This window comes from Strigops habroptila, chromosome 5 (assembly GCF_004027225.2).
Source record: "Strigops habroptila isolate Jane chromosome 5, bStrHab1.2.pri, whole genome shotgun sequence".
NCBI lineage: Eukaryota > Metazoa > Chordata > Aves > Psittaciformes > Psittacidae > Strigops > Strigops habroptila.
Window position 1 is genome coordinate 46,162,161 of NC_044281.2, and position 22,264 is coordinate 46,184,424.

A 22,264-nucleotide genomic window follows, 5' to 3' on the forward strand; every position below is an offset into this window, starting at 1 on the left:
TGTAGACATGCTGTGGAAACCATAACATAAAATATGAGTTACTTACAATAACTAATTTTAATCCCATCTGCTAAGTATGACAACATTAGCATTTCCACTTAATTAAAAACACCCTTAAAGCAGCAATGTTTTAATCACTCCATTTTATTTACTCTCCTCCAGTGTCACTTATAATTGTAACTTTTTATTTTTTAATAATGAGGGAATTTTTTTTCTCTGTGCATCACACAAAAAAGTGCTGTCGATAATTAGCAGTCTTCTGTTATTACTAGACTCAGGTGTCACAACTGTGTCTCATCCTCATTACAGTAAAAAATTTCACCTATCAGATTCATTATTGCTAGATAATGCGGCTGAGAGCCTTAGCAGGCCCTCCAGAAAAGTAATTCAGCCAAGCAAAATTATCAGCTAATTATATTTAGAATCAAAAGCCCAACAACTATTTGCAGATAAATTGTATGAATTGAAGTGAATGGACCTGAATATTAAGATTCATAGATTTAGCAGATGATTTGTTAATTGGACTAAAAAGGCCATTTACTAGCCATTTTAACAATAGATCAATCGGAACTCTGTTTATTATTTAACTAGTAGTGCGTAAGGATTGAAATGAAGAATAATTGTATTATTGTTATGATACTTCTCTAGAAAAGGACAGAAATATGTGGAAATTGCAAAGCTTTCCTGTCTATTTTCAGACTGAAGCCTGTATCTGCATGTGCTCTGCCCTGATCGCTTTGATCTATAGGTCTTGGTATCTGAAAGGTGTATGGATTATAGCAATACTTACTACACCATAGTAAAGGCCTGTCGGAAAATGCATGTAAACTTTGATGTGGAAAGGTAGAAAATGAGTATGCAAATAAGATCATTTGCAAATGAAAGAATTCCAAACTTTTATACAGCAAACTACAGAGGCATTAAATTCTGATTTTACTAATTCATGATACTGATAGAGGTTTTCATAAGGGGAAATTGCATACTCAAATGATGACTCAGATTGCATCTTGGCCTGCAGTTTTGTGTTAGGGAGATGGTTTTGGTTTGGTTTTTTTTTTTCCATGCAGATGATATGACTAAAAAGCAAATATTTTAACATAACTTAGTGATCTGAGCTATTACTGAAATGTCCACAGTTTCACTCTTTTTTTTCTCCTAGATTAAAGAAAACTTTAAAAATCTATTTGCTTTGACATATGACACAATATTTAAGAACTGAAATCATCAATTAAATCACACATCAGAAACATTTCCCTTTGGTAAAAAATATAGTGCTAGACGATGTACACTTTGAAATTGTTGTTAATGTTTAAAATGCAATCTGAAGTGCATATGTTATTTTTTTAAAAAAATACAAATTTTAAAAGTTTATGAAAAAAAAAAAAACCCAGCAATCGTTGCTTAGCAAGAGCATTTGCAGAGAAATGTGTATCTTTGAGGTTTGCTCATGCATAGTTTTCTAGCATGAAAGCTGAATATGTTATTCTTTATTTTGGGGTTTTTTTCTTATTTGAGCGGATCTAAAGGAAACAGAGTTCCTTCTGGGTGCCTGTAATAAAGTACCAAATCCAATATGCACATGAAGGTGGCGAAAGCCTTTTGGATTGTCACTGAAAATAGAAAAGGTGAATGTTGACAAGACTCCAAATATTTTTTTCTGGGGACTGAGGGAAACTGAAGTTAAAAATAAAGCCCTCGTATGGTCAACATGTTGGAGGAAATTCAAAGACTCTTATAAAATAAACATATTTTAAGAAGTGTTTTGAATTTCACTGTGTAATTTCTGGCCAACAGAAATTACAGTTGTATCTTTGGAGGGACATTATGTCAGATCAATGGTCATTATGCAAAAAAAATAAACTGAAAAGTTGATGCCTTAACCCATTCAGCTATTAAAATGCAGACACGAAGAGGATAGCATTTCTTCAGATTTTCTACTAGAAAACTTTGCGCCACTGTGTTGCAATGATAAAATATTTGGGTTTGATGTTACAGAAGATATGTAAATTGTTCCTTGAAAAAACACAAGTACAAAGCATTGCACGCTTTGGCAAAGGAATCTCATCAGTAGTTATTAGAAAATACAACAGTTTATGTCCTGAAAAATAAAGGAAATTATCTGAAGCATGTGCATAAGCTAAAATATCCCAGCCCGAAGCATGCTGTAAGTTGTTCCTAGGCTATATTTAACTGTAACCTTTGGAGTCTCAAAGTCTGAGGAGAATATCTGTTCTGTCAGGTAATGGTGATGGTGTGCATCTGTGTATACATCCACATATCTCCAAACATGCGCATATATGCCCTTGTTTTTCTGCAGCATTATTAAGAAAAGCCATCCATACTTCACCATGTTGTTACATGTGTCTGTCTGCTGATTATAAAATGTGTTAAACAGTATTTAAAAAACAAAAAAATGCAGAGCTGCGCTTTGATTTATTCAGCGAACAAAACATATGCTCGCTGTTCTGTTCTATGTAATTCATATGATCAATAAAATTTTCTTTAAAAAGAGCAACTTTGGCATTTAGAAGGATTATGCTGCTGAAGAAGAAAATGCTTCACTCTTGCAATATGTAGTCAACCTCAATGCTCTTGCACCAAAATAAGCTTTTGTCTTACTAATGTCTATTTTTGTGTATTTATTATTTCTAATCTTCAGGGTTGAAGCTGTATATTGTGGCTGTTATCCACTGTGTCCCAAAGCCTTGGTGTACCCAGAGATATTTCCAGGTACTGCTTTGTTGCATATTCTTTTTGCTGAAACGTAATAACATGATTCATGCTAAAATACAGAGTTTGAGACTAAACTTGAGCAAAAGCAATTGTTTATTTGGCAAGCCAACATGTTAGTGTTAAGGAAAATTTTATGTGTTTTAATACATTAGATGAAGTTTATATTTGCCATCTGTTCTTTTAAGATAACACAAAAGCAAGTTTTGAAATAGCATTCTTCATTGTTAGCATACACAACCCATAATGATAGATTTTTGTTAAAAGGTCAGTGATGCTGCAATGGTTTGCAGTTTTTTTTGATACACCAAAAGAAAAAAAAACCAAAACCAAACCAGCAAGGCCTGAAAATCACACCAAATTATTTAAACAATTTAATACTTAATAGTATGCAACTGTGATACAGGATATGCACTAATGTAGTACTAGTTCTTTGAAAAATCTCATCACTAAATGTATCACATATGCATTGTGTTACATTAGAATAATGTATTTTAATCACCCAAAGGAGATGTCTAAACAGCACAACTACACAGTCTTATTTAGCATTAAACATCCTTGTGAGCTGAGGTAACCTTATAAAATCATGCTTAAATAATGTAAAACACGAGGCGGCACAGAGCAATATGCATTTTTAATTAGTAAAGTGACTAATATCGAGTGTGTGCTTTGAGGTTTTTGTTTCATTAAAAATGTATCTGTTTTTCCTGCAGCTGAATATCTGTATTCTACACCTGAACAGCTTTTTAAAAGGCTTCAGAATTTCTGCAAGAGACCCGATATTGTAAGGAAACATCTTTATAAGGTAGTTGTTCAGAATAGTTTTAGATGATATAATGCCATATTGAAGTACAAAGAAAAAAAAAACCCTTAAAAAAACAATGTTTAATTAACATACTAATGTTTAAAGGAAACATGCTAGGGAGGGATATCAGTCGTTACACTAACAAGGATTAATTAAAATAGATGCCAGTTGTATTAACCTCGGTCTTATGAAATACGTGCACTTATTGCATGCTACATGCTTTTTTTTTAATTTATTGTTTTCTAAAATGACTATCCTTTACATTTGCACCCAAGAGGCTTATAAAAATGAACCTGGATTAATGCAACTCATTAGTTTAAAAGGAAAATAAAAGATCCCACAATTATACTAATGAGTATAAGCCTACCTTCCTATCCTAATTTAATCTTCAGTCCTCAAAAAATGCAGGTAACAGGTATCAGGTAAGATTTCTCTGCCTTTTGAAATTATTTGAATTATTTTCATAGTTGCAGTTATTCTAACTCTTTGCTTTTATGTTGAACATAAAAAAAGTTTATCGGAAGCATAATGTACTGGTATTTATCATGTCCCATTCTTTGCAGTTATTTATGAAAAGGAAGTACAGTTTCAGTAGCAGACCCTCCATTCAACTTTTGATCAAGTGTTCAATGCTAGATCCACTTTTCACGTTTTTAGGTAGTGTATTTGTACTGCTAGGAGTCACACTTTAAAAAAAATAATCATAGGTGAAGCAGTAAATTCTGGCAATGAAAAGCTATTATTATACGATGCTGCTTTTATAAAAATAACTGCTATTAATTTTCTTCATGCTGATACGTAAATTTGCAGCATTTTATGACTTTTACAGTCTGGGCAGGTTGGATACACATTGCCCCACACGACATAGGTGTTTCAGGTTGTAAAAAACCTGAATTCAGCTGAAAGTCCTTAAAGGCTTGGGAGTGCATAGAAATACTCCTTGTGTTGCCTGTGCAATACAAATGTGGTCTTTTTAGTGTTCCCTGGATGTCACTGTCAAGGCACACTGTTAATGAGCACGTGGAGTAATCGTAATTTGGAGGCTCATGCTGCCGACAGACCTAACCTTCTCTCTCCACCTTCCTCCCTCTGGAGACCCGAAAGGTTGGGTCTTGCTGTGTGTCGTCTGCCTCTCTACCCCTTCCTGCACACGTGGAGCAGGAGGAGTGAGTTTAGCCCACACCTAACTTTATTTGTGACCCAAAAATAGACATTTACATAATGACACATCAAAGATGATGTTATTTCTTCAGGAAACAGTTAAACTTCAAGAAAAAAGGAGAGAACCAAAAATGCAATTTAACACCCAATTTCAAGCTCATTATCTTTCATTGTCTATTAACTTGGCAATGGTTCAGAAGGTAGCTCATAATAGTTTAAAATGCTGACTGAACACTTCCAGTGTTCAGCACTGCTTCTTGAGTCAATAGTATCGTGGCTTCAAAAGGAGAACAGTCCTTAAATGTTTACCTTGACTTTTCGCAATGCTTCAAGCTCAGCTAATAGTTGTGTGCACATGGGTCTGCTCACTGCATGTGGATCCCCAGCTCCAAAACGGAGCCAAGGCACGCTGAAAGCAGAAATAACAGTGGAGCAAATGGTAATATAAAATAGCATGAGTTTAAAATATGTGCACAAGCCCTGTAAGCAAAATGCTGATTTGCTGGAAGGACTTTTCTCTTTTTAAAAAATAAAAGCCTTGGGATGATTTGCAGACAGAAGCTGGAGGTGTTTATCTTGCCCCATGCATATGGGCTTGTGCACTGCCCTGTTCAGATCTTCTGAGTGTTTGAACTGAATGTCTGCAACAGGTAGCAATTATGCTGAATGGGGGATCGTTTTAAAATGAGTAAATCAGGGCCTAATCCAGAACCTGTGAACACCAGAGAAAAGATCCCTGTTGTCTTTAATAGGCTTTGGATCAGCTTGGAGAACACTCTTAGAGTTGTCTTTTTGTACCTACACCCACGTATGCCAAGTCTTCCTTTTGCAATGAAACTATGCGCAAATCCTCCTAGAACAACACTAACTCAGATATGTGCTGTTAACGTCATTATAGTTGGAACGACGTTGCTTCTTAGGAAGCTGAAAAGAATGAAATCATGAAGAGTACACAGCGCTTCCACTGTATTTTCACCTTTTTCAGATCAGTATAATATTATATATACATTAGAGTAGAATAGAAAAGAGACTCCAGTACAGTAGTACATACTAACTAGCTGCTTGTCTTTCAGAAACCTTCCTGACATACTCAGTGCCTGAAGTTCATAAAGTATCTGTGATGTCTTGAAAGCAAAATGCTTTAAAAGCAAATAGTGCTTTTCTCTACTGATTGGGGATTCTGCTTCATAGATTGGGAAGTAATCATCATCAGAAGTACTTTGGCTTATCCTTTTACATATTGCTGGACTTTTATTACTAAGGATATCCATAATAATTAGACAGTGGTCTAATTAAACAGGCAGTTTATTCCTTCAGTTGTCTTCAGTGGCTGTGCTGAGAAACTTAGGGGCAAAAGGAAGATAAATGGCAGGAGGACAGTCAGCTCAGGGAGGTGGGCACAGAGACTATCCCTGTGAAAATGCACAGACCAAGATATTAAACTGTAATAGCTTACTTTGATGGAGCAGATTCATGCTGGCGGACTTTTAAAAATGTCCGTAATATAAGTACCTATGAAAACCTTTCCAAATGTATTACCCTGTGTATTCTCACAGCTCCAACGCTGGCTCATTTGCATTTTGATGTTGCCTTCCACCAGTTATTAGCAGAAGATTGAGATGAGTGGAAAACAAACCTTATTTGTTATCAATTATTTGTTCTGTTCCAGTTTTATGGAATCAGATGTTTCTCTCTGGTTCTGGGTATTTGTGGTTGCCAAAATGCCAGAATTAAGCAAGGAACAACAGGGCATCGGTTTCCCATGGAGTACACTGTAGGACCTGTCACTGTTTGCAAGCTCCCTATCTAATAGAGTTAAAATCAAAATTAAAAAAAAAAAAATAGAGCAAAACATTTGTTTCTGCATTATTTTCTTGAAGTTTACCTTTCAGTTCCCTCACTTCAGTTTGTTAATTTAAAACAGCATGTATAAAGAGTATACAGTGGAAAGGGACAAGAAGAGTTGCCAAAAGCCAGGCATGGAAGGAGCTGACAACTTTAAATAATCTCTCCCAGCCCTCCCAGCTGAATGAGTGCGGGTTGACATGCTGTCAGCTTCAGTTCCTACAGAAAAATCCTACTCTCACTCATACTTGTTCAACAGAGAAAAGAATTTGGCCCACTTTCTGACATTCATCTTTTCATTTCCATCACACTACAGAAGCTCACCTGCCTATGAAAAGACACATGGCGTGATTTTTTCTTCTTTCTTACACCACTGTAGAAGGAAGTCTGCTGAATTCAAAGGGATTAAACTGCTGTAAAATCAAATTAAGATCCCAGTTAGACCGTAGACATCTGAATTGTTTCCAGTCTCAGGATTTGGCTGTACAGGGCAGTTCTAACAAAACTTACTTTTTTTTTTTTTTTTTTTTTTTTTTTTTTTACCTCTCTTTTTGCTCTGATTTGAGATAAAGCAGTATCTTTGGTATTTCAGGAAAATATGTAGAAAGGAAAACTGCTCCTGGTGCAGCTTTAATACTAAGGCATAGCTAGGAAACCAGCAGGAGGTAATCTCAGCCTAAGGACACATGAGGATGCGGGGGAGTCTCATGCCAGATGTCCCGTTGGCCACTCAGCCCTCTTGCAAAGAGCAGTAGCCATTCATAGTTCTTGTACAGGCCATGTAAGAGCGGGAGCGATGCCTCTGCCTTTATGCTTACCCACTCCCCTGCAGAACTCCAGGAGAAATTGTTTTTCCATAAGGATGCTAACTGCCGCTCTGGATCACCATGCCATGTGTTTAATACCATGGTTTTGATATTTGTGATATTTGGAAGAAGGCTGACACAGGTAAAAGTAGGTCTTTTAGAATTACATATTGGTCCTAACCCTGGACTTGGAGATTTTATCATCTTTCATAACCTTTCAGTATTAAGTACATAATACTTAATAAGCTGTACATAATAGTTCTCCATTTGACATTCAGGCTCTTGGAAACTCCTGTTCTTGTCTTTCACATTTTCGTATAACAAAGCAGTTCATCATATGTTTAGAGACAGCACTAAAAGCATTTCCTTCAATTGGCTCAGAGTTTCCCCACCTTCAGTTGCATTGAGCATCTTCTGTCTTCTTGTTCTGGAGTCAGTTGCCTGGAAGCAGAAGCTCCCCATCCATCTTTTCTATACCATTCATTATTTTATAAACATTTGTCAAACACTTAGAATATCCTGGTCTTTTTAGTCTCTCCTTGTGAATGCTATTCCATGTTTAAGCTCTAATCATTCAAGCTGGTTTGATCCTTGAGAGCCATTTTTGTGCTGGTGCGATCATTGCACAGAGTATTCTAGGCCATGCCATCAGTTTATGTTATGTGTTGTACTCTGATAATTTTCAACCTGTTCCTTATGGAGCCAAACCTACTGTTTACTTTTTAATGGTGAATGTATATTGAACAGATGTTTGCTTACAGTGTTCTCCAGATCTTTTGTCCTGAGCTGATAAAGTTAATTTAGAGCTTTATAGGATATGCAAATAGTACAAGTATTTCCATCCATCCTGCTGGGTTTCTGTTCATCAGCAGAGCATGACTGCAGATTAAAAAGAAGGCGTTGTATCAAATTTGTGCTTCTACCTGGCTAGCATTAGGCACCAGTCAGAAGGAGGTTAGAAGCAGAAGTGGGAAACTTGTATTTGCCTCTTGAGATGCTCAGTTTCCAGTAAGCATAATTTAAAGCAGTTTCAGAGGTGGTCTAGATCTGCTTCTCAGAGCCTGTACGGGAAGGTTATAGCAGCCTAGGAACTCTGGAGTGCAGCATTCTGTGTCCATGCTCTCCCATCTCTGTCTCAGCGCTTAGGCATGGTATCCTAAGTAAAATGAATATAACGTAAGGGTTTCTTATGTGAAAGAAAACTTTGGTTACTTATTTAGAATAAAAAATCATAGAGTAATTAAGGAAGTCTGGTGGTCATCTGGTGAGCCTTTGCTGAAAGCAGGGCCAGCTTCCAAGTAGGCTCTAACTTCCAATTCGGATTAAGTTGCTCAGTGTCGCATCCAGGTTAGACTTGCCATTTTTCATTCCCATATATATGGCTGATATAAGTGAAACCCAGCTAGCCTAGGAGGTTTGCACAGGTGGGAAGATCTGCTGGACTGTGGGACACAATTTAAGTGTTTTGGGCAACCTTAGGTCTTTAAACAGCATATGGGTCTGGAAGCAGCCATGGTTAGAGGGAGGTCTGCTAGCTAATGTGAATCCTCACTGTGGGAGAAATGAGCTAACAGGTAGGTTGCTGAAATTGCCTGCTAGGTTATTGTAGGATCCAGTCATTCATACATAGACATAATATATCTGTATGTAGACATATATGTAAGAATGCATATATATATATCTACATGGCCTGCACCTGACCTTCTCCCAGGGCTTGCCTTGCTCTTGGCTCTCTGAGGTTTGTATCTAGGAGATCTCAGTTCTCTGAAGATGTTGGTCTATAGCTGGCTGTACTTGTAAAGCAGGCATTAAAAAAAAAGCATTCATTAAATAGCAGTTATGGACCCATCTTTCAGCTGAAACACCAGGACTTTGAACTTCTTATCATAACAATATTAGATAGCTTCTAATTTTGTTTTAGAAAGTAAATTAAAACTGGCAGATGAACCACAGCCACTGCAAAATGATAGGTGGAAAAGCTGATCAAAGGAAATAGGATTGACTTTGAAAGAAAAGTTGCAAAAAGCATGCAAACTTATGTTTTCAATATATTTTATTCAAATTATCTTGGGAAAGAAAGCTTGAAACTGTTTTCCTACTGTTGTAGTTGGTCAGTGTGTTCTGAACCAACTATGCAAGGTACCCACCAGCTTATCTTGCGTAGCCTCGCCTCCAGCATTTGATCATTTTTGTTTAAAGACAGAAAGAATGAAATGAGTTTTAAAACGCCAACATAAGAAACTGCAGGTCAGACCAGTTTGTTCAGGGAAATACCATTACTCTACCAAGGAGTATTATATAGCTCTGACTTGGGCCTCACAGTGTTCCCAGTTCATGTAAAACAATGCTGTCTTTTGATGGTGGTTTCCAAAGGTGCTTGGAGTTTGAAAGTTGAGCTCCAAAAGTAATTACTACAACCTGCTTTCCACCTGGATTTCTCCCCAGTATTCACTTACAGAGGGAAGGATTTGAGTCACAGAGTAAAGTTGACCCAATAAAATTGTCTCTGCAAATCGCTCTGCTGTCTTGCCTGCCAATTTCAGGTTTTGTGCTGAATAATAGTCTCTAATTCTTAATTTTGCTAAAGTAATTTTTTTAAAAGTGCATAAAATTTATGCCAAATCAGTACTGTCTGCTTGAACTCCAACGGTCCTGAAACAGCAGGTCTGAATGGATGACCAGTCCTTACTAAATTCTAAAGGTTAACTCTGTAGTCTAATGATGGCAGAGTAGATGATAGTTGCTTCAGTTCTGATGTCAGGACACAAAAACCTACCAAGTTGATTAATTCATAAAAGATATTGTACTGCTACTGACATATTATTATTATGCTGCCTGTTCTTCATGGGGAGATCTGACTTCATATGAAAACTTTGCTTCTCTTGACATCTGCATATTTAGGAACTGTTGGCTGAATCGCTATTCCTTGAAAAAATGAATGCCCAGACTTTTGCAGACTTCCCAAAAAATGGAATTGAATTTGTTTGCTCCAAGGTAACTCTAAAATAAAGCCCAGGAACCAGACTGATGATGATCAAACAGGAGAATTAGGCCCTCGCTGCTGCAGGTTTGTGGTTCTGCCATGTCTGAGGGTGAGAGGGGCAGTCCTGTCAGGTGTCTAGTCCTTGGTGCATCTGCTGAGACCACCAGTAAAGCAGATGGATGTTTGATGGTGCTCATCCAGGAGCAAATAACCTCCTGGGACTGCTGACATGTCTTTACCTGTCTTTAAAAAAAAAAGCTGAATTCACCCCATTTCCAAATAATGCCGCTTAAGTGTTCTCTGACCAGCTTGCTTCCACCCCTCCTGAAATTCTGGGTGCTGCAGAGCATTTCGGCACACAGCTGCGCTCCTTCCCGCAAGAGAGATGTCCCTTTTGTGTCCCAGCATCTAATGCGGCTTCGTGCGCTTCTCTCTTCTGCTTCCTTATAGGGCGAGACGGCTGGGTTTTCTTGGGCAGCGCTCGGCAGTAAATTCAGGTCTCTGCTCGCAGCAGAACCAAGGGAAGATTTGTGACAGATGGGGCTAAGTCACAAACTTGCAGCCTCAGGCAGAATTGTGGAAGTTTCCAGAGTGTGCCCATATTTACCTGATCAGAGAGAAAAGAAAATCTGCAGAGGAAGCCGAGCCTGGCTGCTTGTCATAGCTGACACAGAGCCATCTGCCACAAACCTGTGGCGGCTTCAGATCTCCAATCCCTGCCACCACCCCAGCTCAAATTAAATACAGATTCTTAGAGATGTTATGATGGTTACACATGTCCTCGGCATCACATGCAGGAGACTGTTCAAAAAAAATATGTGGCCTGTTGTGTAACCGCACTCATGTATCCCATATGTGGTGCCACATTGAATTTCCGGTTGAATCTGTTTTTATCCTTTGTACTGGATGACATGGTGCCTGAATTCTTTCTTTTCGCCGACACGATGGCAGCCAAGCTGCAGCTTCAAACGCTCACACTTGGCTGAGTTTCTACCTAGGTTGCCAGGTTATCATTGGAGCCTTATTGTGTCCTCAAAGGGCCACAGGGCCTGAAAGGAGGATCCGAATGCTGCCGGACTAATTGGGCAGCCATCTCCGGGTTGTTTGGAGGCAAAGGGCTGCTTTAGCACATTTTTTTTTCTTTTTTTTTTTGCAAATTAATGGCTCTCTGGCACAGGGGTTTTTAAGTGAAGGTATTAATAAGGGGTCTGGCAGGTAATCCCATGATTCATGGAGTTACATTTGCATTTAATTAATCTTAAAGAAAGCTGAAAGATAAACAGCTGTAATTCAGACTAGCATGGGAAATATGCTACATGGTGCCATCTATCCGATAAAATGAAAGCCAAGACACTTGTTTTATTTCTCTCAAGGATGGAGAACAAACAGATAACAGTCAAAATACTTCCAATAAAAACCAGTAGTTTAAATGTAATGGCAGTTCATCAAGAATCTTTGCATCCAGTTGCAAATACAGTCTTTTAAAGATAAATCACATATGATTCCAGCAGTCAAGCTGCTATATTTATTGATGTAAAATGTTTTGAAGATGTAGATTGTACAATAAATTTTTAATAAAGTGCCCACTGCAATTTTTAATTAGCATATCTTATTCATGTATAAGTGTGTACATCTATCTGTATGTTTATCACTATGCATATCCTTGTGTCAGAGTCGATGAATGCAATTGTGTCTTTATCTGATGAAGTAGAATCTGTTTTGCAAGTGATAATAAAACGTTATGACAATTCCAAGATTTTCAACTCTGCTCTGGGAAGAAGCAAGAGGAAGGTTCTTGGTAAAGTGTTACACTGTGAAGCCTAGGAAGACCTCTCTTTGTGAACAGGTATGGTTTCAGCTTCCTTCGTATCAGACAGGGAGAGGAAGTGCATCTCCCTGTCCCGTCCCATCAGGCTGTCACCCAGCAGTGGACACCATCATCTTTCCTTCGCCTGAGCACTGTCCACAGCAGGTGACAGGTGTGGGTTGGCCCCCCTCTGCACCTGTGCCTTGTGATGCCATTAAGATGCTGGAATGTCCTTTTTCAGCAGGAGAGAGTGCATGCAGTACCTGTCTTTAAAATTACTCCATTGAGCAATCAAAAAAACCTAAGGGAGATCCAACGGTAAGTGTTCAAATACTTTCCTAGCACTGCGGAGTTGTAATTTTGCTGTAATCATCTGTCTTGTGCAATAGTTCCTCCTCATTTCTGCTCAACCAAAGCCCAGCTTGGTTCTAGGTGTTTAAAATGGTTGAGTAGAAGTGGTCTTCTCAAGACAGCATGGACAGGTGTGGTGATCATATTTGGTACAACCAAGTAACAGGACTGCCTTGCATTCTTACCGGACTGCCTCTATCTTGCCAGAGCATATCATGGATGCTCACTGATGTTATCACACCTTGCACCAGCAACAGAAAATTAGAGATTTTTTGTGTCTTTACTGATGGGGAAACTGAGGCATGGTACAATTAAAGCAAATCGGTTCAAGTTTCAGAGTGAGTCATGCTCCAAACTGATATAAGGGAAAAAGGAGATGCTGTAATGTTGTGCTGGGGATTGTGGTGTACAGACTCGATACACCAGAGCTCTGTGGTTTTGAGCTGAAGACTCCTGCTGTCCTCAGTGCACACCCTGATAAGACCCATGACCAAAGGAGGTCTTGCCCAGGTCCTTGGTGAGGTGGGGCTCTGCCTTGCTTTACTTACTGATTGGTGATACTTGGTCTGGTAAGCAAGTCTTCATCTGGATGGAAAACTTTCCCTCCAAGTTACAAACCCTTGCAAATAATGTTTTATGATAGGAAAGCTGGAAGAACTTTAATTGCAGGTGACGAATAGCAATGCTGCTGTATCTTCTGGTATTTCTTTAGATTCTCGGCAACGAATCACAGCTGCTCTAGAGCAAGGGTGAAAATGTCCTTACTGCTGTGAGGACCTTCAGGTTGGCCTCATGTTGGGGGCTGCTCTGGCCTCTTTCAGGGTCCTTAGTCAGAAGGGTGATGTAGGTCTTCCAGGTAGTTGGAGGTGATACTTCCGTGAGGCAGCCTTCCCGCCACCAGCCCGCTGTAGACTGAAACAACCTGAGGAAGTTTTGCCTCACAGTTTCTGAAGATCAAATGAGACAGCCGCTCAACGCTGCTTCATTTAAAGCCTTCACTTCAAAAGGTCAGATAGACAAATTGGGATCTCTGTCCTGTTGTTCCTACACACATGACTAAGCAATGAATGTAGAGACCTAATCTTATGAGTAAAATGACAGATCTTGACTTACTTTCATATTTGTCGATGTTTCACCTGTACTGACACGGCAGCTGCAAGTGCTTTGATACAGGTTTTGGCACAGAGTGAAAGCCGAATGGGTTTTCCTGGGTCTTGTCAGACTCACCGGGCAGTGGTCCGACCAAACAGCTCCTTGCCTCCTGCATCAGTAACAGGCCAGGCACCTAATCCTACAATCCTTTTGTCTTAGTATTCGAGATCACAGGAAACATGGGTTTATTCTACATGAGACTTGTCTTTTCCCATATAATAGAAAAGAAAATCCTAAAATAACTAGGGAATTTTGTGGCAAAGTGTTTCCAGCAGTCTTGGCCCCACTCTGGTCGTGCTGCAGGCACCGCGAGGAGCCACAGCTTCCATCCGTGTTCACAGCATTGAGACCTCTGACTTGGCTCAAAGCTGTTCTGAATTAGGAGGCTAGATTTTTCTAATTGCATTTTTAAAGACTGAGCCAGCAGTTCATTAGAAATCATGGAGCAAATTCTGCTTCTCTATTACACCAATATAAATCTTGAATGAATTTATATCGGGATAACTGGGAGGGTAGAATGTACCTCCCATCTTGTTCCTCAGATTATTAAAAGTTAAAGGGCCTTGAAAATTAAATTCACCTTTCCCTGTTCAAGCTGTTTACTCTGGGTTTTATTCCAGTAAAGACAGTTGAAATGAATTAGCCAGTCTCCTTTCTGTTCATAGTCACTTTTAAGTTTGTTTCTCATGTACTAGCCCAAGACTAGTTCGTGTGGAAAAGACCAGAGGGCATTTTCTTTCAAACAAATTGTTTTAATGGGAATAATTTCCTAGAGGATTATATTGAAACCTTTCCATGAATCCTTGATTTTGCAAAAAAAATATTTTCCTTTTATATCTCCTTGATTTGGGGAATTTGCAATTCTTTATTTGCAGATGTAAATGGGCACCTTAATGAAAGTCCTTGAGAATTTTACCTTCTAATAGGCTAACCCTTATTTAACTGAAATACTTTTTAAATTATTCGGGCTGCTAAGCGAGGCTTCATCTTGCAGGAAAATTTTGCCTGTGAGTTACGAACTCTTGCAAATAAGGTTTTATAATAGAAACGCTGTCAACGCTTTAATTGCGGGGTAATAAATAGCAATGCTGCGTTATCTTCCGATATTTCTTTACGTTCTTGGCGAATATACACAGCTGTTGCTGGAAACTGATAATCAAGTGCTCTGTAACTGTGGAACAACTTATCGCTCACCCTCCGCAGGAGCGGTGAGCGCTGGACGGGAGGAGGCGGCGGGAAGCGGCTGCGGGAGCGCAGGGAAGCGGAGCTCGGGGACGCGGGAATGCAGGGATTCGGGAGCGAAAGGAAGCGGGAGCGCAGGAATGTGGAGCAGGGATATAGGGCGCAGGGATGCGGGAGCCCAAGGAAGGGGAGCGCAGGGATGCGGGGCGCAGGGATGCAGAGAGCAGGGATGTAGAGCGCAGGGAAGCCGGAGCGCGGGGAAGTGGAGTGCAGGGATGGGGAGAGCAGGGTTGCGATAGCGCAGGGTTGTGGATCACAGGGAAGCGGCAGCGCAGGGAAGCGGCGGCCACCAGGGGAGGCCGGGCCCGGCCCGAGCAGTTGCCCGAAACGCATCTGAAACGGGGGGAGCGGGATGTTGGCACCTAATATCCCACCGCGGGAAAGCTTTTTCTCATCCCGGCCGCCGGGGCGAGGCCGAGAGGGTGGCGGTGGGGGCAGAGAATGGATCCAGGTTTACACGGGGTCAATGGCAGCTAAAGCAAAAATAATTTAAAAAAATAGCAATATTAGTGCTAAAGGCGCAGCGGGCGCTCCGGAGCCGGGGGCCATCACTGTGGGGGCAGCACTGCTCCGCGCCTCTGCGTTCCGCGGGCGGGAGGGGAAGCCAGCTTCCTCCGCGGGGGACAGCGGCGGCCGCCGTCGAGGGAGGGGAGCTGCCCGGCAGTTTTTATTATAAACGCTATTGATAATAAAAATGTTATTTTGAAATAAGATTATTTTGTAACGTTTCTATTTACGGCCGTCAAAGAGCAAGACGCTACCGCCGTGGCCCCCACAGCCCAGGCGCCTCCAGCCCCGTCTCCTCCAGTTTGGGTGTCCGCGCTAAAAAAAAAAAAAAAAAGAAAAAAAGAAAAAAAGAAAAAAAAAAACCCAAACCCTAAAACATCCCCAAACAAACAAAAAATACCCCCAAGCACCAACAGAAAACACAGGCGTGCGAGCTAGGGGCTTAACCCTTGGAGCTTGGAAGGCAAAACAAGGAAATAGATTGGAAAGGCATGTCTGTAAACAATGATAATTAGTCTTTTCAAAAATGATAACACTGATTAAAATCTCTGATTCATTATTTATTCATCACAGAACCTCTTTGCAGACCTGGGAATAGTGATTAAAACCTAAGTGCAGCTCACTTATGTGGGCTAGAGAGGCGCCTAAAAAAGGGTTAAAATGGAAAGGAAAGAGGAAACCAGGCAAACAGAATTCTTCTTTTAAATACCAATACTTTCTTCTTCCCTTCCTGGCAGGAATACTCCTATTCCCCCAAATTTTGGTATTATGAAAATGTTTCTCATACTAAGTACAAGTGTTAGACTGAATCCAGTTGGTACTAAAATTGCAAACACACTTTCACTCAACAGAAAGGAACTTCTTTTAACTCCATAATAGCAGGTTACATAGTAAATGAACAACTGATGGTCAACTGGCCAATTATGGTATAAATATCCGTTGTTTACAGCGAGGTGTTAAATGAGCCTTTCGAGCACAAAGGATCAGACTGTCTAAGCTACAATTTGTGCTTCATCCCATTATGTCTCCCCTAAAAAGGCCCGTGCTGTTGTAGGTAATATGCGCGCAGAACATATTTCTTTCTGTTGATTTTAGTTTGCTTTAATTCAATACACACTCTTGTTTACTTTTTAAAATTTAAATAAATGTCAGCATTGTATAATTTCTATGTTAACAAAGCAGTGAGCAAAATCCCTTGTATGTTTATAAAATATTATTGTTTAATTCACATAGTTTAGGAATTCCAAATGTTGAGAATAGGAAGGAGGCCAAATACCATCTGTTTATAACTATGATGCATCATCATATGTGTACTTTGAAAAAAGAAGAAGAAAAAAGCTTGGTCAATCATGCCACTGTTCTATCTGTTAGGAATATGGTGAGGATTCAAAATCACTCTGTGCAATTTGCAGGATGTTTTCGTATGGCTTAATTCTGAGCAGGGATGTTACAGGAGTTGCTAACGTCTGTGTTCCTGTTGGAAGAACTGTGTGAAGTACTCCTGCCCCAACTACTTCAGTCATGAATTCAATCACTTTCTCCTAGCCTAAATATCCCACCCCCCCCTGCTTCTAGAGACCAAGGAACAAAACCTGAAAGATTTTTTTTTAAGTCCTTCGAGGCCTGGGGGTGTGTATGGGGTGTGTATGCACTCAGGGTTAATTTTCAAATGATTCATACATTCATGTTCCTGTATTTTTAAGGACAGAAAGCAAGCATGAGGATTTTGTAGCCTATCTTGCAGAACACAGGCTATAGACTATCGTTCAGCTGATTCTGCAAATGTTTTTTTTTTTAAAATATCTCTGTCAAATGCTAGTAGTTTTAGGTCCAAGTTAAAATAGATCCTCGTTAAAAATAATACATTCCATACCATTGAGCTGTACGCTATGTGCGTTTTAAAGAGGAGGTAGTCTGAAGGCTTCAAAACAAAGCGAGTGTCTCAAAGTTAAGTAGATAAGAAGATTTTATTTTTTTTCAAACCCCAAGTTAATTAGCTAGTACGTCAAGCCTCATAGATGTCTTCCTACCTTTCAAGGGCTGCAGAATCCCCAGTAAATGTACTTAAACTTCCTAGCGAGGGCCAGTAAGATGAATGCAGAGATTAGGGTGAGTATTACCGTGCCTTCTCAGTGCATCCCAGCTGCAGTTCATCCTGCTATTGATAACGATGCTTGGAGTTACTGAGGTAGTTTCTGAAACTCACATATGGGGTCCTTTCCCCAAGGATGAGGAATAATAGTGGCACTCAGGTGGTGCGGGGAGGGTAAGAACAGATTTGCAGTTATCTTTGCCTGGTGCGTGGTGACTTTTTGGTTGCGCTAATTTAATCAACGGAGTGGTACATTCAGGACAAGGGCTATAATTCTCTGATTCAGTTTTTGATTTGTGTTAACAAACGGCGGGGGGAGGGAGGGAGGGAGAGAGGATGGGGGAGGAGGGGAAAGCACAGGTGAAGGGAAAAACGTCTGGGCTTGCTGGAACCCAACCCTGGCAGAATGCTCGGGCAGTATGAAACATTTTGTGGCCAGACTCTCAGCAATTTCTGTAATACCACAATTTAGCATACTATACGCTGTGCTGAAATGCCTGGGACTTTGTTTTTGAACTTCTTCCTTTCTACTGTTACATTTAACTTGAAGCATCTTGTATTACTTAGCCACACCAGATAGAAAGTTACAGCTTCTTTAGCCCTATGTACCACACTGCTAAAAACTGCCCATGAGAGTGTGAAAGCCCTTTCCAGCCCTTTCCTGGACATTTTCCATCATAAGTAAGGCTTTAAGGTACCATTCTGAGACAGCTTATTATCATGAAAGGCTTTTTTTTAATTATTATTATATTAGAAAAAGGAAATGACTTACACACCTTTCTTAAGTAATCTTTGTGGAGCTCGTTCCATCAACAATTTGCTACCATGTGATGCGTTTAATCTGCTCATGCTGACACTACAGGAGTGAAAAGCAGGGCAAAAGACACCTTCTGTCACTGCAGTTCGCAAAATTCATAAATGTGAAATGTATACAACCCCAACTTGAAAAGAAAAAAATAGGTGTTCTGCACCAGCTTCAGATAGCCAGGCATGCATTCCGGCATATTACTTCCTATTTTCCATGGCTATGTGATCCTTGGTCTCCCAAGCTGAGATAGCCATCAAGGGGGCAGATGTCCAATTATGATGTGCGTACCTATCCATGAGGAATTGTATGGAACCCTCATACTCATTTATCACTTCATTTTTACACGCTGGAGTAGTTTTATGAGATACACTGATAGAAGCAGTTTCGAAGGTTGCTAAATACCATGTTCACTGCATGCTTGGTTTCATGCAGTTCCTGGGTACTGTAGGGTTGGTGCAGAGAGATGGGTATTTTGAAGCTTACCCAAGCACAGGTATAAATTCTATACGAAAAGCTGTGGTTGAGGTTATGCCCATGTAAGGGGCATATCTGCTCTACCCTTCGGACATCAAGATGGACAATCATTGGTACCTGAATTGGAGCTAAGAGCTTTCCATCCAGCAGCTCCTGTCTTGCACTTATGTCTGAGGGTGGCTGCATTTGCTGCTGTCAGAACAGGAAACAAAACATGCTTCAGGCATAAAGCATGTGGTAATTCACAAGGAGAACATATTCCCTGGGGGATCACACTAACTTCTAATACCCTTTTGTGGCCTGAACACCTTGTGTTCCCTCTAGCAGTGGTAGCTGAGGGCATTCATCATCTCACAAACTCCTGGACATTAACATTTAACCATCCTATAATTTGGTTTTTAAGTGAAAGCGGGGAGATTAATAAACTTAATCTAGCATTCACACAGATTTGAGGACAGCTGACCTCTGCCCTCTAGAGACCCAGGCTCATTTAAGAACCTGCATCTGAGAAAGCCCCGGCAGTTGTAATGGTGAAGCGAGTCTTGTCCCCCACGGGCTGCAGCATATCACCCTCTATGTCTGCAGCAGGAACAGTGGTGACAAGGAATTTGTTTCTTTTATTTATGTCTCCTGCCTCTGAAAGGGTCAGTGTTAGCAAACACAGCTCCCTCCTGCAAGATAGCTGGCTAGAGCTGCTCTCCTGGGAGGAACAATAGAAAATCTAAAATCTTGGTCAAAAAATAGTCAATTTTCCAATTTGTTTGCAGGTAGTTAAGAAAAAAAAAATCCAACTAAAAGAAAGAAAAGAAAAGGAAGCTGGAATGTTGCATATTTGTTTTGGGGCACAGGTTTGCAAGTTTTGGTATTATCCCATAAAAATCCTGAAATCGGCAAAGCCTTCCATGTTGAAGCGTTCAGCCAACAGAAATGCTGCCTCAAACTGCAGAGCATTATGTGTGGATTTCTTTGCACATTTCACGTTGTACAATTCTTCAGGAAAATTTGGATAGGAGTAGTTTGTCGATGCTATTAATAGATATGTTTAATGCAGAAGTGTGCAATGTGATGAACAGCCTTGGCAGGAACCATATCCAGCCTGATTGTATTGTAATAGTGTTTGATGCAGCAGTATGTTTGATCAGTTACAAGTGACGAGTATCATATCACATCAAATAATTTAATACAGTCTCATTGTATGGAATTATGGCTGCTGTCAATCAACTTGTGTCCTATTCCTTACAGATCTGTCTTTGGGAGCTGGAATACGATGGTAGCTACATATACATTAATAAATAAAGTGCTGCTGAAATTCCACACAGACCTGTTGAGATTTTTGTTTCTCTTTCATGGCCTTTTTATATATATATTTCTTTTAAATTATTTTTTTCCCTGTCTTTTTCAATGCTACATGGAGGTGAGTTCATCTGGTCAATAGGACTGCCAAGCATGGGTCAAGTGTGCTTCAAAGAGTGCTTAGAAAACATCTAGCAAAGATATGTGAAAGTTGTGACTTTTGTTTTTGTGACTAGCAGCCTGAGTGTAAATCCACTGAATTTGTTTTCTGCTGAAGCTTCACAGAGTCTCTTTTCTTGGCTTCCTCAGAGGAAGGAGAGGCTATATATTAAAAATGCATATGTTTTGTCTTACTGCTTGGCATACCTCACTTGATAGCCTCCTATTTTGGTTTGGAGATGGCATTCTTTGAACTTAAAGTCTCTTCCTTAGGACTGATGTATTCAAGGTGCTGGAGGGGAAGCCTATGTCAGATGAAAGATACATATGTAAATAACAGTAGCGGTGGGGTTTAAGGCATTACCCATTTTACTATCGGTTTCAGACATACGCTGCTCTGATGCTGGCTTGCCTTGCAAAAGCTTGAAGTCACTAACACAGCATATGATTTTTAATGAAGTCATACTGCTGCCTACAAGTATGGGGTCATGCTACATTTGTATGGGAGCAGTGATTTCAGTAATGTTGCTTATTGTGGTCAAAGATGGCAGAAGATTTCCTTTTTGCATTGTGTGGCCCTGGGGTTTTGGAGCCTGCACAGACAAATTGATTGCATTGCAGCAGGCCACGCATTCAGAGAATAGAGGTGTCATGCTGAAAAGCCAAATTTCAGCAGCTGATTAATCAATGTAATGACTGTAAGTTTTTCCACCTATTGCTATGACCTCACCCTGGAAATCCAAATAACATTGGTGCTTGAATGGGAAACCTTGGAAGAAATTTTTGTAGATACTAAAGGAAGTGGTTGCTGACTTCTTAAATAACACATTTCCTTCCATACAGCAGATTATCCTAGAGGTTAAAACAAAGCATTGTTAGAGATAAGGACAGAAATAAGGATATCTGAAGTTAAGAAATATTTCTAGTTGACGTTGAGGTGAAGACTGAATTTGAGCTCACCTCTCATTTGGAGGGGTACAGCCTGGCTTTCCGTCATGGATTTCCCAGCTTTCTGAAAATGGCATTGACCCATCACAACAAAGGACTTAGAGCAATTAGGGCTGTGGAGCTAGTCTGGAGGAAGCTTAGCATTTATGTAACTCAGAACAACCTGAACTCGGAGGCATCTTTATAAAGCAAATAAATAAAGACCCGGCTTGCTCCTGTAATATCATCCACCTGATAATTCCTGAGCGCTGCTCAGCCAGGTATTTTCTCTGCCTTGTAATCCCAGCAAGATAGACAAGACCCCATATGCTCCTTTTTCCATGTAATTCTGGAATCTTACAATTTTTGTGGTCTGTAAAATGGCCACAACTATACCCTGCTCTTGCAAATGAATCTGATTAATTCAAAGCCAAAGAGCTCTACGGTGTCTGAAAGTGGGTCTTTTACAGTGCAACGTACTGTAAAGATAGCAAGAATAAAATAATATGTGTAAGTGTCCTTATAGCAAAATTATTTTTCTTCAGACCTGGCTTGTTACATAGCTGCTTAATGATACTCTGGAATCACGCAAAACCTGAAGTGTCCTACCTCAGTTTATCGCATGTCTGGCATTAATTGGCAATGGTTCCGTCTGAGACTGCGATCCAGTCAAATCCTGTAGGCCACGCAGGTCTGGATGGTATTTAGATCAGAAAACTCATCCAAGCAAGAGGAGCACTGGTTTGCCACTAATCCACAGGAGAGCAGTACCTCCACAAGGTTATGTGTAGATTATAAGGCCAAGAAAGGACTATTTGGATCATCTGGTGTCACGTGTATAACATAAGCCACATGACTTGCCTCAATTAATTCCTGTTTGAACCAGAAAACCTCATCCTCTACTGGTCTAAAAATTGCCAGCAATGCAGAAGCCACCACAATCTTTGATATTATTAGATACAGTGCTTTCTGAGATATTTTCTCTCAAACAAGGAGCCAAAAGTGACGTTTACCTCTTGTGATTATTAGATACTTGTCGCTAGGGCAAGGATATCAGTCACAGCACTGAGACCGAGGTCCCCTAAATACCAATACCCTTCGCCTGCGTTTCCCTCGTGGTCC

At 40.1% G+C, this 22,264-nt stretch overlaps 1 protein-coding gene across 20 annotated transcripts in view; it reads left to right on the top strand.

Annotated features, from left to right (window-relative positions):
* GTDC1 (glycosyltransferase like domain containing 1) overlaps positions 1–22,264 on the top strand; it is a 204,669-nt gene that overhangs the window by 176,789 nt on the left and 5,616 nt on the right. For 12 of the 20 annotated variants that reach the window (XM_030485913.1, XM_030485911.1, XM_030485924.1 and 9 more), the window contains 2 exons: positions 2,660–2,730; positions 3,444–3,535. In XM_030485913.1, the coding sequence (XP_030341773.1) occupies positions 2,660–2,730; positions 3,444–3,535 (163 nt within the window). Of the gene's footprint in view, positions 1–2,659; positions 2,731–3,443; positions 5,219–6,365; positions 12,085–22,264 lie in introns of those variants that run through there. The other 8 variants (XM_030485920.1, XM_030485919.1, XM_030485925.1 and 5 more) reach the window with 4 other exon arrangements.